General features: G+C 38.4%; 1 protein-coding gene across 2 annotated transcripts in view; it reads left to right on the top strand.

The window, feature by feature from the left end:
- Positions 1 to 461: 461 nt before the first annotated feature.
- LOC102769958 (cytochrome P450 1A4-like) overlaps positions 462 to 18068 on the top strand; it is a 20763-nt gene continuing 3156 nt past the window's right edge. Inside the window, exons 1-7 of one of the 2 annotated variants that reach the window (XM_006776460.2) lie at positions 463 to 608; positions 3564 to 4402; positions 5674 to 5797; positions 6268 to 6357; positions 6443 to 6563; positions 8533 to 8619; positions 11433 to 12312. In XM_006776460.2, coding sequence (XP_006776523.1) covers positions 3581 to 4402; positions 5674 to 5797; positions 6268 to 6357; positions 6443 to 6563; positions 8533 to 8619; positions 11433 to 11730 — 1542 coding nt within the window. In that variant the 5' untranslated portion in view covers positions 463 to 608; positions 3564 to 3580 and the 3' untranslated portion in view covers positions 11731 to 12312. Of the gene's footprint in view, positions 609 to 3563; positions 4403 to 5673; positions 5798 to 6267; positions 6358 to 6442; positions 6564 to 8532; positions 8620 to 11432; positions 12313 to 18068 lie in introns of those variants that run through there. The other variant, XM_015572302.1, reaches the window with a different exon arrangement.

Below are 18068 nucleotides of genomic sequence, written 5' to 3'. Positions count from 1 at the left end.
CTAAGTTTCCTAGATTTTTAAGTCCAGCTCTCTCCTCCTCCCACTCCTTGCCTAGAGTGCAGTGCATTTTCCTGGTTTCCTGAAACTCAAGGCAGAGCAATGCCTCCGTGCCGCTGTCTTTTCCCTTCCTGCTCATTGCTTCCCTACTGCCTATCTTTTGCCCTTACCTCTGCTGCTCACCAGCAATTTAAAAATGACAGCTTTTCCATTCTCCCTTTCCCAATTGATCTTGCTTTTTTCCAAGATCAATTTCTATCTCATCCTCTTTTTCAGAACCCCTTGCTCCACTGTGTCCCTCTCCCACTCAGACTAGAATCCTACAGCTTCCTGGATCCAGTTCTGGCTACAGAGGCCGCTCTATCCCTCCTTCCAGCTCTCAAAATGCCCTAATCCAGTTCCAAACTCCTCCCCACATGGGTCCAAGGTCCTCTCCTCCTGTTCTCTTCCCAGAATGTTCTCTCCCAGCCTTTCCTGAGGCCTGCTGCTGCTGCTGCTGCAACCAGACTGTTCTGTTTCTCAGGATACCATCAATTTTTCCCAAAACTTTCTCCGTCATTAGATCCTTCCACTAGATTCCTCACACCGACCTGCAAGATCTCTTGGCACAGGTGAGCCTTCCGGCGTCATTGTGATTTGGCTAAATGGATTTGTTGATGTCATAGCAGGTTGTTTTTCCTACAAAAAAAAAAAAAAAAGACCTCTGCTTAGAATGCCCCTTAGTCATATTAAGGAGCTTTTAAAAAATGCATCTACCTCTAGAGATTGAATTTAATTGGTTGGATATGGCCACTGCAATAGTTTAATAGCTTTTGGGGTGGGGTTGCGGTGGGGGGAGGGGAAGGGAGGAAGTCTAATGTGTGTGTCCAAGTTTGAGAATCAGTACGAACTCCCCCAACCTATGTATGCTTTTCTTACTTGGGTCATTCTAGAGTTCCCCTTGAATCTTTGATGATGTAGCAGCCCACCCTTCGGGAACCCTTTACTCTCTGTCCTCAGCCCTAATCCACTCCCAAAACAACAGGAACAGAATGTGCCTTCAGAGTTTTCCAAGAAAGTTGCTGGGAAAGTTGGCAATGCTTCTGGGCCTGGTAAGCTGCCAAAGAGAGTTTAATGAAAGAAGCTAGAAGAGCCCAGGCTGAAAAAGAACTCAGGGTGATCACAGTTGTTTACATTTGTTGATGAATGGTAAACTGCCTGGAAACTCTGGCAACATAATACTGGTGCGCAATTAACCCTGTACTCACACTAGTGCTTCTGCCCCATGTTCCCTACAGTTGGCCTTGAAAGTCTTCCAGTCTAAAGTATTCATTTTATAGATGAGGAAAATGAGGAAAAGGAAGATGTAATTTAACAGAAGTCCCACAGCTAAACAGGGGAGGAGTGAAGCAGGAAACCTAGTCATCTTTATGAGGATCCAGAATTCTTCCAGATACACCCACTTCTCATCTATTTAGCAGTCTGCTTTGGAAATGCTACTGATAGTTCTCAATGTGCAAACTGGCAGTTTAATGAATGCCCAAGTAAAATTAAATTTTGTAAAAAAAGCAAGTGCTAGAGGTAATTGATGATTCATTATTCAGCTCAAAAAACAAGGGAAATAAATGGGGGAAATGACTTTATCTCTCTAAGCTTCTTTATAACTCTCACAGAAATATGAGTTTCGAAAGACAATGTAGATCTAATGCTGAGTTCTGGGTCTGGCACATGGTAAGTGTGTGATACATGGTCACAGTGATTTTTAATGGAAGAGGCTTGGCAAAATCATCTGCACAGAGGAAATGAAATTTTTCAAACTGTGGCTGTTGCATTGATTATAGATTCAGGTTTGTTTCTGTTGCCTTTTTATTTTTAGTTTAAATGTGTATTCAGGTTCTTTTTTTCCATAGAAGAAGCTGATCTCTCACTTTTAACTCCAAAGTTCATTTTTTAGTAATCAGGGCCAATCCAGGTAGTGTAGTGGAGTGGCACTGATTACTAAAAAAGGAACCACATTTTATCTGTGAACTTGGAAAAGGGAAGCAATAAGGTAAGACAGGTAAAAACAGTTTGCTTGCATGTTCATTTAAATTGTCTAGAAAATCAAGTGAGTACCGGGCATTTACATTGTCCAACGAGTATACTGCCTATTTGTCCCATAAATAACTTGAGAAAGGTGAACAGTTCAGTTATGTATGCTTTTAAGGGAAAGTGTTCTATTCCTTCTATAGTTACTATAAAATGCAATGGTTAACAAATATATTCTCGTGTGTATGAAACTTTTTCTTTTGTTAGGACCCTCTTTGATGAAGTAATAGAAACAAATGGTAGCTAGTTTAAACAGGAAAGAATTCAGTCCAAGAACAAGATCTCATGAAGGTGCAAGAAGTCATGCATGCAAGGTCATGAGACCTCCCTCAGTCTGTTATTTCTTTTCTTTTCTACTCCATTTATTTTTAAGATCTGCTTCCAAAGTTCCTCATGTCCTCCTAGTGTAGTGGTCGGCAAATTGCGGTTCGTGAGCCACATGCGGCTCTTTGGCCCCTTGACGTGGCTCTTCCTAAGCCTTAGGAGTACCCTAATTACGTTAATAACAATGTACCTACCTATATAGTTTAAGTTTAAAAAATTTGGCTCTCAAAAGAAATTTCTATCGTCGTACTGTTGATATTTGGCTCTGTTGACTAATGAGTTTGCCGACCACTGTCCTAGTGGGTTAAAAGTCCCCAAATCATATCTTCAGACTTAGATTTTGTAGATATAGCTGCCAAAAGAGGATGATTTTTCACAGTTCCAATTCCATATTCCCAAAGAAGGTTCATTTTGGATCAGTGGCCTATTCTTATATCAACCACCAGTGGCTACATGGGCAAGTTCTGGAGCAGGATAGCACCAACAGGCCATGCTTACAAATGGGCTAGGAAGTCCAAGGACAGGCTGGCAGACAACCAAGTAGATATCTACTAAATGGCTGTAACTCGCTAAGCACTTATTTTTAATAATTATTTAATTTGATCCTCAAACAATGACAACTCTGTACTCAACGCTATAGCATTTTCTACTTTGTAATTTTATCTCTGTTTACCTAGTTTCCTCATTAGTCAGTGAAATTTTGTATTTTTAGTGCCTGACATTGGGGGAGGAGGGTGTGCAGTAGGGTCAATAAATGTAGGTTGAAAGAATGCATGGGTAGGATACTTTGATAAGAAGCCTGGGACAAACTTCGATTAAGTGACAGGAGGAAGATCATCAGCTAATAACGAGCATGAGATCAACTTCTATAGCCTCAATCCCTTTCCCCAAAACTAGGGTGCTTTCTACATCAAACTGTCCTCTTCTCCTGTCTATCATGTCAATGACTGACAGGAAAAGATTTGGTCTGGTGTTTAGAATTGTAAAAATAATAGAACTGGAATAAAGGTACAATGCATTTTATAAGAATTTGATTTTGCCCTCTTAGTACATTGTTTAAGAATAGTTTCCAAATAACTACAGAGTCTGTATTTTTCATTTAAACATTCAAAGGGGAAAGACTCTTAGTCTACGCTTAACATGGCAAAAATAAGGTTTATATGTTTCTATTTTAGGGTATTTATTTTTGAAAATGACATTGGACAAGGCAATCACCCCTGAAGAGGTAACTACTTCTCTCATCATCTTGGTGATAGTTTTTGTTTTTGTGAGAGCCCTCATGAGTAAGCGGAGAAGGCAGGTATCTCCTCCTGGCCCGTGGTCCTTCCCCCTCATAGGAAATCTTCTTCAGCTTGGAGACCATCCTTTCCTGACATTCACAGAGATGAGGAAGAAATATGGAGACGTCTTTCTCGTCAAACTTGGCGTGGTGCCCGTCGTGGTGGTGAATGGAATGGAAATGGTGAAGCACGTGCTCCTGAAGGACGGAGAGCATTTTGCAGGCAGACCTAACATGCACACGTTTTCTTTTCTGGCAGAGGGGAAGAGTTTTTCATTTTCAGTCAATTATGGAGAGAGTTGGAAGCTTCATAAGAAAATAGCGTCCAGTGCTTTACGAACTTTTTCTAAAGCAGAAGCAAAATCCTCCACCTGCTCTTGCTTGCTTGAGGAACAGGTCATCGAGGAAGTCTCTGAGCTGGTGAAAGTCTTTGCAGAATTAACTTCGAAAAAGGGTAGCTTTGATCCCAGAAATGCCATCACCTGTGCAGTGGCCAATGTTGTCTGTGCCCTTTGCTTTGGCAAGAGGTATGACCATAGTGATGAGGAGTTTATTAGGATAGTTAAAACTAATGATGACTTACTCAAGGCCTCCAGTGTAGCTAATCCCGCCGATTTCATACCATGTTTTCGCTACCTTCCACTGCGGATTATAAATGCTCCTCGAGTGTTTTATCGGGCCCTGAATGAGTTTATTACACGACACGTACAAGATCATCTTACTACGTATGATAAGGTAAGAATTTAAATCCATGCCAGAACGAGGGATTTGTTGAGAAGCAAAAGATAATGATGAGATGTGTTGAGTACCCAGAAAGTTATATGTATCCTCCCCTGGCTCTTTCACTGTAATTTTGCCAGAATGACCCTTACCAAAACTACTAGGAAATGTGAGTTCCAGTCAGTGAGATTATAGGGCAGCATTATTTAGTTCTCATGTAGAGACCTTAAGAAGAGTTTTTAATTCTTTGAGACCTTAGAAATTTCCCAAGTGTGTGGATAAGGTACATACTTGAATTATGAATCTATAGTTGGCTGATGAATGATGAGCAGGGAGGTGAGTTCCTTGAAGAAATGAACTAATGATTTTGTCTCTTTCATTTTACATCTGAAATTATGAGGTCTTAAAAGTATCAGCATATTTTTTTTTCAGAGAGTGTTTTGAATAATTACAAAGAATATTGTATTGGAAGATTCCAAGTTACCCTTTTTTCCTATTTGAGTCCTTTTATTATATGGAAATGAACTTTGAGATCAAATACATGTAGATAGAAAATTTCTTGAGGTGACAGAAGTGGACCTTTGTGAGGCCACTCAATTTTTTTGGCTAAATTTGATGGTCCAGAGAAGAGTAAATTTCTCTCATGAAACAGGTGTGTACTAGAAAGTATCCTAGCTCTTGGAGGCCAATTTGCTGAGATGATGGCATCATGAAAAAAAATTAAAAAGAAAAGGTGGATAGTTGAACAAATGAAGAGATGTAAGGAATTAAGACACTTCCAATGAAAAAGAAAAGGCAGTAAACAATCTGTTTCAAGGTACCCATCAGAATCTTAGAAAAAATACAGTAAGTAAAAGAATTTATAGTCATACATTTTCTTCCTATTCCCTAACCTACGTTAGCCTCATCTCTTCTTGCATGGCGATTACAGTAAAATTCTTAGAATGGGCTTGGAAACCTCGTATTGTATTCATTGCCTAGCAATTTCCCTAGAGTAAGTTAATCTTTAATTTTTGTAACTGTGCTTCCAGCATAAGGACTTTTTTATTTATTGAAAGAAGTTTTAAGAAGAAAATTGAGTCTAATAACTTTTTTAAAAATTCTACATACTTTTAAAATTGAGCATTACCACTGACAAGCAACATTGCAAGTTTTGAAATGGTGTACTATAGTCTTTATATTCCTAGGTGAATTGAGTTCATTTTACATAACATGGTACATGAGATTCATCTGTGATATGAAATGTAGGTAGGGATCAATAATCATACTAAGAATTTTCTCCTCAGGACCATATGCGAGACATTACTGATGCTCTGATTAATACATGCCATAAAAAATATGCCACTACCAAAACAGCCACCTTAAATGACGATGAAATCATAAGCACCGTGAATGACATCTTTGGAGCTGGTATGTGAAAGTATTTGTCAGTATGTAAGGCGAATAAGGTCTAATTGCAATTTTTGTGTGTGTTCTACTGCTTACAGTTTAGAGTATTTCCTCCTTTTGATGTAGGCCATTTTGTATAGTTATTTCACTCTATATACCTAGAAATGGGGTCCCTGGATCATATGATAATTTCTTTTAATTTTTTGAGTAACCTCCATACTACTGTCCATAGTGCATGAGAATTCCAATTTTCTACATTCTCACTTATTGTTTTCTGTTCTGATAGTGAGTATACTAGTCGATGAGAGGTTAAGCCTATATTCTGAAAAAAACTTTTAATGTATAATAGTTACTTTATTGTGAGTTTGTTGATTTTCAGTTATATTTAGATTCTTTTCTCTAGATTCATAATATTCAAATATGAAGCAAATTGAAGATACAAATTTTGCTAATGATTTTCTTCATGGCATTTTGTCTCGTTCCTTTTTCAGGGTTTGAAACTGTATCAACATGCCTGTACTGGAGCTTTCTCTATTTGATACACTACCCAGAAATTCAAGCCAGAATTCAAGAAGAAATTGGTAACATATTTTCAGATGAAAAGTATAATTCTTACAATTGTCATTTTTATTATTAAGTTTTTATAAAAACCACCTCTTCTTTCAGATGGAAACATTGGTCTAAAGCCACCCAGATTTGAGGACAGGAAAATGTTACCCTACACTGAAGCTTTCATAAATGAAGTGTTCAGACATGCCTCCTTTATTCCTTTTACTATTCCACATTGGTAAGCAAACGATTCTCCTTTGAAGCAGCAACCAATGGCAGGTTGAGGGGGAATGAGGAATCTAAGGCCTTAGAATACTTTAGGTCCTTTAAAATACATATTATGTTAGTATTATTTTGCTATTATTTTAAATCTTAATTCTTTTTATTTTTAAATTCTCTAATGAAAGTCTTACATAGAAAAACAGCATATGTTGCGAATGTTTTCATAAACAAACTATAATGTCGCTATTTTTCATCTTATATGTACTATTTAAGGGGAAAGAAAGCTATCGAAGTTCCAAACAATGGATAATACAAACATAATATATGTTTGGACATGAAGTGTCATACACACTCACTTGACTTCTTCTCTGAGCCATCTTAGCTACCTGCTGATGTGACTTCATTTTTAGTAGCTTAGAATTTTTCTGGCCAATTGACTCAGGAGGCCAGTTTTGCCACAGATAAATTAAACAGAGTTTCCGTTTACAGATATTTGGAAGTTTATTGAATCTCATACCACACTCTTTAGTGCACAAATGCATGCAAGTATAGATTAAGTAGATAAGCTTTACTAAATAGGAATATGGACAAGCAAAGTTCTGGTAGTTTGAACTATTACCATTCTACACAATTAAAAAGAAAAATGCAATTCTTAATGCTTTTTCTTTACCCATCCTTAAATAGTGAGGGAGTGGGGATGTCTCTCACCTCAGGAAGCTGATGTAGTTATGGTTCTTGGCACAGCAGTAGGTAGTGCCTTCAGCCTAGAGCTGGACCAAATAGGCTTGCTCATACTTCTCACCTGAATTAGACATACTTTGCCACTCAGTCTCTGGCAAGGGTGGACAGCTGCAGGGGAGACTGCATGTCTGCTTCTCCAAGCTCAGGCCATCACTGATTATAGATGAAATGTACATTTCTACAGGTTCGTTCATCATAAGAGAGAGCCCAGAAGTAGCTAAGCCAAATGTGTTTAGTATCTCCTCTCAAACTCGTCAAATTGAAATGTCACTGCTGCTCCTCTGGGGCAGAAGTGAGTGTTGGGGCCATCTAGGCAGTTAGTGAGTGCTATATGGAACCATACCATGATTTAATGCCATTTGGAGATATACCATGATCCATGCGTAATTACAGAAGTATAAAGAACAAAAGTATACAGTTTGCATAACTGAGTATGGGACTAGAAAATAGATTATTCGTCTAGAGACAACTTAGAGATCATCCAACACAAATAATACCATTTCACAGCTAGGAAATGAAATCATAGAGTCGATATGAGATTTGCCCAGTAGTTCCCTGTAAGCAGTGTTTAGAGTTCAGATTTCCTAGTTCCAATTCCATTGATCCTTGGATTTTTTCTTTATTTATTAATAAAAGTCAGATCACATTGGACATGCAGAAAGTGCTTTGTAATTTCCTTTTAGTTCCCTGCTATAATTTTTAATTGATTTTTTTTTTTTTTTTAGAGAGAGAGGAAGGTAGAAGTAGAGAGAGAAACATCCATGCAAGAGTGTATCATTCATCAGCTGCCTCCTACAGGTCCCCTACTGGGGGATTAAGCCCACAATACAGGCATGTGCCCTGACTGAGAATCGAACCAGCAACCTTTTGGTGCACAGGACAATGCCCAACCAACTAAGCCACACTAACCAGGGATCCTGATATAATTTGATGTGTCTACATATGAGCAACTTTGTCATAGAAATACTGAGATAATTTTCCACTGAGATTTTAGCTCATAGCAATGTGTTAAATATGTTAAATGCTCAATATGTTTCACAAATACAAGAAAAAGAATAAATTACTAACTTGACAATAGGTGGAATATGGAAGATGAAAGAATGAAGATTTATAAAGATTTCATATCATTATAGTTTTTAAAAAGACAATAAATATAGTCTGTTAATTGTGGGTAGCAGTTTAGGGGTGGGTCATTTGAACTACAGGATGTGCTGTAATGATAAGGATGTATTTTGCTTTCCCAGTACCACAGCAGACACTACTCTGAATGGCTATTTCATTCCCAAGAATACGTGCACCTTTATTAACATGTATCAAGTAAATCATGATGAGTAAGTCACCAAAATTATTTGGGGGGGGGCGGTTAAATTTGTTTGGCTGTTTGTTTGCTATTTATTAATCAGAAAAAGATACACATTCTTAGCTAAAGTTCATTACTTCTATTTCTCTTGAAATAAATTACAAGGAAATTCAGTTTCCTATTCTCACTGATAATAGGAAAGGTGATATGTGTTTTTTAAAATACGTTTTTATTGATTTAAGAGAGGAAGGAAGAAGGAGAGAGAGATATACATCAACGATGAGAGAGAATCATTGATCGGCTGCCTTCTGCATGCCACCCAGTGGGGATCGAGCCTGCAACCCAGGCATGTGCACTGACTAGAAATTGGACCATGTCCTCCTGGTTCATAGGTTGACACTCAACCACTGAGCCACGCCAGCCAGGCAGGAAGGATGATATCTTAATACAAATTCATTCAGGGCAAATTCAATTTCAAAAGTGGGCTTTTTGAGGAGGTGTGGGCCAAGGACTTCAAGGGCTCATCCTCTGCAAGGTTATGGCTAGCTGATGTTTGAAATGCAGCGTGAAATCCCCCAACAGAATTAGAAAGACCAAGCAGGGATTTTTCCTTCTTTTGTTTGGTTTTCCTCTACCTCAGCACCTAGATCAATGCCTGGCACATAGTAGCCACTCAATAAATATTTGCAAGTAAAATATAGCTAGAGTCTCATCCATATTAGCTTTAAAAGGGAGAACAGGGATGAAGATACCTCACCTGTTTTAAAAGAAGATGATGGTAGTGGTGTTAGCAGTGATGGGAATGATGATGATGGCAGGTAATATCTATAGACCCTACTGTGTGTTGGGCACGAAATCTTTAAGTACCTCCTCCGAACCTCAACAATAACCCTCTGCATGGTGCTACCATGATCCCAATTTGACAACTGAAGAAACTCAATCCAGTGAAATGAATTGCCTAATGTCACATGTGCAGCAAGTAGCAGAAGCAAGGCCCACATTCAGTGTGTATATCCTGATTAACGGAAATTGGATGCTCCATGTGGTTGGGGCTTACTGTCTCCAGTAAACTGGTAGAGATTGCATTCTTATGCACTCAGTGGGCAACATACAGAGCACTCGGTACAACTTCTTTGTCTTCACCCAAGATTTCCTCTGACTGATGTCTCATGCTCCAGGCTATTTGGGAGAGAGGTGATTATCATGTAGAACTAATAGCACATTCACTGCATAGGCTGTCCCACTGAAAAATTTATTGTTAGAAAGGTTGACACTTCCACTGTTCACATCCAGTGATCATGCTAAATAAAAATTAAGCATTTAAAAACCCACTACAAGAAAAATATAGTCAATGTAAATTTAATGGTATTTGTTCTCAGCACTATCCCAAGTGCCGGAAGTGTTCTAGTAGCCTAGGAACCTGTGATTATATTGAATATTGAGTAATGTTCAAACAAGCTGTGTTAACACAGGTGCTTATAAAGAAATACTGTTTGTATTGAGGCACTTATTGAACTAAATGAGTATGTGGTTCAAGACTGATATCATGGGGAAATTATTCCTATTTAGCTTAAACAAAGCTCACAAACTTAGGCACCTACTGAGCAGTGGAAAACACCAACAATGAGAGAATCGCCCTTGTTGGAGCCGTGAGGAGCAGTCACCTGCTATCCCTCATTCCGCTCAGTTAACTGAAGACAAGCAGGACCTGGTCCCAGCATTGTCAGCTCGTTCGATAAGACAGAACTTGGAAATGGACATTTTTACGTGGAGTCTTCTGATGTTTAAATGTCTGCAGCAATGAATTATTTTTGAAAGATTATGAGAGCAAACGAAATGTATTGGAGGACTGAGTATGACTTGTAGGTCTTCAGGGCTATGACCTTTGGCGCAGAAAGAAAACAAATGTTCTGCTAGGAAGAGAATGACATCAATACACAAAAAGGCCCGGTTCTTGGTAAAGTCAAGTGGGTCCCTGATGTATGGCTGAGGGTGTGTTAGGAAGCGTACTAGCAGGAGTTGTCATAGACACGGCAGATATGATGCCTGAGACAAGAGTGGGGGAGAAGAGAGCGCCAGATGCACAGCAGTTGGGGACTGTGGGCAACCCGCAGTCAGAGCTGCTGGCAGGAGACCTGGCTGCTCTGTGATGATGGGCGAAGGCCTTTTCCTAAACCTATTGGTACCAGAGTGAGAGGTACCACCTAAAACAAAGGAGACTGAATATTTATTCCTTGTTATTTATACCCATTTTTTTTTAGAAAAATATATTTTATTGATTTTCTTACAGAGAGGAAGAGAGAGGGATAGAGAGTTAGAAACATCAATGAGAGAGAAACATCGATCAGCTGCCTCCTGCACACCCCCCACCAGGGATATGCCCGCAACTAAGGTACATGCCCTTGACTGGAATCGAACCTGGGACCCTTCAGTCCCTAGGCCGACACTCTATCCACTGAGCCAAACCGGTCAGGGCCCAAACTTTGGAATATTTGTATGAGAATTTTTTAGAATTCTTCATTAAAAAATTGAAATAAATTTCCAAGTATTTTATTCACTATGTAATGAAGCAGAAGTCATTTTAATATAAACTAGGAAAAATTATATTAATTCTTTAAGGTAACTAAACTTGTCAATAAATTTAAAGAGTATATATACATAAATTCATAATAATGATATACCTCTATAATTATATATATGTACCTATATGTACATATGTATGAATATTTACACTATTCCAAACATAAATGAAACATTTTAGGCAAAACAAAGTTATTGTGGGGAAGTTGGCAAAATGATAAAATGATTCCTTTATAAAATGTACCTTTTGTCTATTTTATACAGAACTATCTGGGATAATCCCAATGTATTTAGTCCTGAGAGATTTCTAAACGAAAACAGGGAACTGAATAAGAGTCTTGTGGACAAGGTCCTGATATTTGGAATGGGAATCCGGAAGTGTCTGGGGGAAGACGTTGCTCGGAATGAGGTATTCCTTTTCATCACCATGGTTCTGCAACAGCTCAAGCTGAACAAATGCCCCAGGGCCGAGCTGGACTTGACGCCCACGTATGGCTTGGCCATGAAGCCCAAACCGTACCAGCTCCAAGCAGAGCCCCGCTTCGCTGATAGTGCCTCTTAGATTCTCAGACTGGTGGCAGCTTTCCGATGTAAGTCAGAAATATTATGTGATTCATATTCATTTAATAGGCAATTTAAAGGTTGCACCCTATGCTATGCTATTAGTTCAGTTCTCTTTTCTGTCATCATAATATAGGAAGTCTTTTTTAAAGTGTGGTGTAGCCTCAGTTCTAATATGAGAGATCAAGTCTCCTAAGGTTATTTTAAGATAATAATAAAGTGTGATGTCACTCAGGAATTTTAAACCTATGTCTCATGTGATGGTGACCCAGGGGCCTCTGTGAACAAGAAAGGAAAGAAAAAATGAGTGGTGGATTGGACAAGGAGGTTAGGAAGACCTGTCTTCCTTCCTTTATACCAGCTTCAAATAGATGGGTATGTTTTCATTAGTTTTAAATATAAGGTTCACAATAAGAACAAGGTTCTGATGTTACATATGTATTTTCCCAGTGATCTAGGGGAAAGGTGCTGAAGGGGTCCAAAAAAGGGAGCTAGAGTGGCCTAGAAGAGCAGAGAACATTTTGTGGTGGGGATAGATGAGCTGAGCTAATTTTATTTTTTTTAAATATATTTTTATTGATTTCAGAAAGTAAGGGAGAGAGAGAGAAAGAGAGAGAGAGAGAAATATCAATGATGAGAGAGAATCATTGATTGGCTGCCTCCTGCATGCCCCACACTTGGTATGGAGCCCACAACCCAGGCATTTGCCCTGACTGGGAACCATGACCTCCTGGTTCATAGGTTGACACTCAACCACTGAGCCACGCTGGCTAGGCAAGCTGAGCTAGCTTTAGAGAGGTGGAGAAAAGGTCATAAGAAGTCATTTATTCAAAATCCATTTTTATATCAGCTCTTATGTTTTCTGTATTAAGAATTTAACATCAGAGCAAACTGATGTTTTTATAATGCTATCCATTTTTTTGGTTTTTTTGCTACCTACTAAATATATGTGTGTATTAGTGTGCTAGAGCTGCTATAACAAAATACCACAGTGTGAGTGGCTTCAACACAGAAACTTATTTTCTCACAGTCCTAGAGGTGTCGGCAGGGTTGCTTTCTCTCAAGGCCTCTCTTCTTTTGTAGATGGCCACCTTCTCATCATGTCCTCACATGGCCTTTCTCTGTGTGCAAACACCCCTGGTGTCTGTCCTTTATCTTATAAGGACACCAGTCATACTATATTAGAGCCTCCTCCTACGGCCTCATTTGAACTTATCTCTTTAAAGACCTTACATTCAAATACAATTGCATTCTGAGGTACTGAGGGCTGGTATTTCAACATATGAATTCTGGGCGGGGAGAGGGGCACAGTGCAGCCCACAATAACATGAAAGATAGCAATTATTTACAAATACCTTTCAGTGTAGTACCCAGCTTATGTGCGTGCTTCTTTCATTGAAAATGTTAACGAGCTAAGGCATACAGGGAGCAGAAACAGTGAAAACCAGAGTAAAGCTGTAAGGGGATGTGCATGCTAAAGGGCTTAGAAACCCAGCTGGTGGAGGAAAGCATGTCTGGGGTCTGATTTAAATGGGAGGCCGCTAGGGCGGGATCACCTCTAGATAATGACCCTGCTGACCCGATTGCTGCAATAGAAGCAAAGTCAAACAATTCAGAGACATTGAGGATTACAGTCGGGACTTAGTCTTTCTTTTCAAATATAAATAAATTCAGCATTGTCCTTGGGAATAAACAAATTGGGTTGTTTGTCTCTTTTTTGTGTGAAAGCTTTTGAAATTATTTATATTGTCCTCATGACAGTGTGTCAAATAGAAACTATTTTGCCTTTTATTCTGAAAGAAACTGTCAAATCTTCTGTTTACTCAACAATAATGGGATGACTAGAACACTACAAGAATCTTCGGTTTATGTGGTTATTTTCTTTAAAGAATTGTATTTTTCTAACTTCTTTTTTAACAGCAAGCATATATGATCGAGTACTTTTATTTTACACACTGTATTGTAAAAATGCTAATTTTCACTTTTACTATACTGCTGAGGCATAATTAAATGGTGTACTATTGGGCTTTTTGTACAATTCATAAGTTTGCTTTATATGTCTTTTTAGAAACATGGACAAGAATAAAAGAGGAAAAGTGTAAAAGCAAAGTAGGAATGACTTTTTTTGTCATTTATTATATAAAGACAAATTATTTTTAATTATATGTGTTCGCTTATCTGAAGTGATAATTTATGAAATATAATCAGGAGTAATGCAGTGTACCAAAATATTATATCAAAATAATTTCTATTGCCCTGGCCAGTTTGGCTCAGTGGATAGAGCATCGACCTGCGGACTGAGTGGTCCTGGGTTCAGTTCCAGCTGGGGGCACGTGCCTGGGTTGCGGGCTCAATCCCCAGTGGGGGGGAGGAAGCCAATCGATGATTCTCTCTCATCATTGATGTTTCTGTCTCTCCCTCTTTCTTCCTCTCTAAGATCAATAAAGAAATATATTTAAAAAAATAATTTCTATTAACATAAACACTTTAAATTATCAGCTGGAAATGACACAAAAATGCACTGTGACTATAGAGCTGTTGATAATATGTGGATATGTGCATCAGTGATAAAGCAAGGTGAATAAAGTCCTTAAAGTCATTGTATATTAAGTCCAAAAACTGAACAGAGTTATAGGAATTAGATAGCTTGCTACACACAAGTATATATGGCTACTTATTGCTCAGTGTCCTCCTTGTAGCTACAGTTCCCTGGGGCTCTTGGTTACATCCGACAGACAAGACCAGCCTAGAGACAATACCGGATGAATGATGCAAATGAGGGGCTCGTCAAAAGAGAAAACTTGCACCAAAATTTATAAAAGCATTTATATATATATTCCCACATTGCAATTCTCTAGCTTCTTTCCTGCTAAACACATGATTCAGGTGTGATATCAATCCACATGAGAGAATAAGAAATCATAACCATTTTTGAGAGGCAGAAGAGGTCTTTGGGGATTTTACTATCTACATAATTATTAATTAGACTATAAAATCTACAGATATTCCAGGCCTCCACAGGGGTGGATACACAATATGATTTTTTGGATTCACACGCACTTTCCCAGAAAATCTAAGATTCATAGTTTAAACAAACAAAAAATCTGTGTATGCTGTGAATTAGAAATAGCTGAACAAGAGCTGTTTCATGGCTTAACAAGCTATAGAAACAAATTCTCTGCGAGGGAATGCACCAGTGGCTTTCTCTTTAGATATGAATGAAATGCAGGATGCAGGCAACTGATTCTCTCTGACACATTTTTAACACTGAGAAAACCTAAATAAATAAACATCATAGAAGTTGATAGGTCTCCTTCCACCCTTTATCATGTTGTTTACAAAGGACAGTTTACCACTTACTTGAATTCAGTATGACAATCAGGCCCCACCAACAGTAAACTCCACACAGGTACACAACACTGTTGCCTTTATCTGCTAACCTTATGCACAGAAACATGTTACATGAATGAATTTTCCAGCTAAGTGAGATGATCAAGTTCCAACACGCTCATATTAATGGATCTTAATAAAAGTATTTCTGATCAGCTGATGTTTCCAAATGCCTTTGCTAAACATAATTTTATCTTTCTCAGGCTTTATTGTGACATTTATTTCTAAATTTACTACCAGGGCTGTCCTCCTTGATGGACCCTTGACCACACCCTCCATCCCTGCCCCAGTGCCTGGTTTCACTCATTATGTTAATGTGAACGTCCCTGCTCCCTCCGAGCTCCACAAATGCAGGGCCAAGTCTGTTCGGCTTCCCCAGTATCTCCAGTCCCCAGTACTGTGTCAGGCACATAGCAGAAAATCCATAAATGTTTGTCCAGTAAATGTGGAAATGAATTAATGATTAAACGAATGGATCTAGTGGGAGGGCAGGAAAATCTTTGCAAAAGCAAGTGTCTGAGATTTTCTAGTATGGATAGTATGTGTGGCATCTCTGCTTATATTTCGACTTTTACCTTGTTTCCTACATCTCAGGCTGAAAATCTGTCCCATCTTATACTTCTTTAAACTGTTAACTCCAGTTCTCAAATCAGCCCTTCATTCTTTTTTTTTTTCTTAACTAACATTTTTATGGCACCAGATTCCAGCTGGAAATTGGCCCCCTAACTCTCTCCCCAGGACCACTGCTCAAGTGTGCCCTAGGCACTTAGTAAACTTTCCAAGGGCAACATCTCAATTGTGTCCCCAAAAGTCACTGCTTCTCCCAGTTTGACCTCTTCATCTAGCCAACACGCACAGCAGCTGACCTTGTCATTGGCTCACCAGGAACATTTGTTGTCCAATGGCAGCTGTCACTTCTGGCCACTCTGATGGAGAGAAGGGATCCCTGATTTCACCCTGTCATGTTTACACCCAAGGATGGGTTTCAGGGATTTACCTATTTTTCAATTGTGTAACTGAGAGTAGTAATTTTGAAGAAGGTTTGCTCGAAGGTTTAGGCATATTGGAAAGGAACACACACACACACACACACACACTCACATACACACACAAACACACCAGAAAATCATGTCCTGTCATTTCCTGCCTGGCCCACACTGTCCCAGGACCTCATCCACTCCCTGTGAACAGGTGCGGTTCCTCCATCCTGTACCCACAGCACTGTTCCAGTCCCCGTTGGAACTGTTCACTCCAACTTTTGCAAACTCTGAGGCTAGTAAAACAAAGAGACCTTCTCACAGTCCTAGAGAGATGTGGTTTAGCTTCTGACCCTGGCCCCAGATATAACTCCTGGATCTTCACTTCCTACTGTAGGATTCACCTTTACTAAGGATGACAGAAGTAAAAACTTTAACTTCATTCAGGGCTAATCTTAGGACCTAATGGGGGAAAAGCCTGATCTTATAACAGATATTCATTTTTGTTTTCCAAAATCTGGGCTATTTATCCTTCTTTATCTTCCCTGTGTTATGCTAAAATTAGAGAAACAAGCATTCATCTTGATTTGTTGCAGTTCTCTCAAGGTACTGCTGTTTCACCGCCAAAGACAAAAGCCATAAAGTCTTTGAATATCTTCTGTGTGTCAGGCAATGTAGTACGCGTTCTGAAATGATTAATTTTGATACAAACCATGGACTAGGGATGAATATCTTTTTACAGAAAAGGAGGCTCAGGAAGATAAATAATATAGCCAAGATCACTCTGCTGAAAAGAATTTAATCTAGGATGAAAATCTCTATCGAACTCAATTCAGAGCTTGTATAGTTTCCATGATGGCAGTGGCTTCAGAGTATATTCCTTAATTCAAAGGAAATTTGTATGGCATCTGAACATGTAAAGTTGTTCTCCTAGTTGAAGTAAGGATGAAGAGTTTAGAAGTTTGCCTCTTTGTCTGCCCCCCTCCCCACCCCCCGCCCGCACCAGAAATCTAAAGGCGATATATATCAATCAGCAGGATGGATCTATGAAATCAGCTACCTTTATAAGAAGTAATTGAAATATGTTCCCTTCAGGAAATCAATTTCAGATATATTAAATACCTACATGAGAAAAACTAAACATTGAAATGTTTAGAAGAAAATGTTTAGAACGGTGAGAAAAGATTTTTAAGCAAAATACAGAACATAACAATCCACAAGAAAAATCTTAATCCATTTTACTGGATTGAAATTTGAAATTTCTGCTCAATAAAAGGCTCAGTAAACAAAAGTAAAAACAAGCCATGGAGTAGGAAAGAATATTGGCAAAACCTGTAATAGAAAACAAAGTAGTATCCAGAATTAAAAAGAATTTATTCAAATCAATATGAAAAAGATAATCAGCAGTTCCCCTCTTCAAAACAGGCAAAGTTTATGAACAGGCAGAAACATGAAGAGCCAACAAACATGAAATGTTACCCACCTTAGTAATAAAGTACGTATTAAATCAAACTAAACTACCATTTCACACATAGGAAACTGGTAACATTTTTAAAGTCTGACACTACAAATGCTGGTGAGTATTTGGAGCAATGAGAATGTGCACACTTTTTCGCAGTGTAAGTGGTAAAACCAATATAAAATTTGGAAATTTTTAATAAACCATTTGGAAATTTTTATTAAACTTGAAGATGCACATTTTAAGAAAGCACACATTCTCCACTATAGCGTTTGTGGTGTTATTTTTGGAATACTAAAAAATTGGAGACAACTGAATGTTCATAAACAACATACCAGATAAATGTAATTATATTGTAGCCATATAATGGAATGTTCTACACTAGTATAAACAAATATACTAGTGTAACATGAATTTACATGGCTAAAACTCCAAATCATGTTTAGCAAAAGAAGAGTGCCTCATAGGAGCGCAGGTGCTGAAGACATTATTTATATAAATATTTTTAATAAA

This window comes from Myotis davidii, unplaced genomic scaffold, assembly GCF_000327345.1.
Source record: "Myotis davidii unplaced genomic scaffold, ASM32734v1 scaffold228, whole genome shotgun sequence".
NCBI lineage: Eukaryota > Metazoa > Chordata > Mammalia > Chiroptera > Vespertilionidae > Myotis > Myotis davidii.
This window is presented reverse-complemented; position numbering and strand designations above follow the sequence as displayed.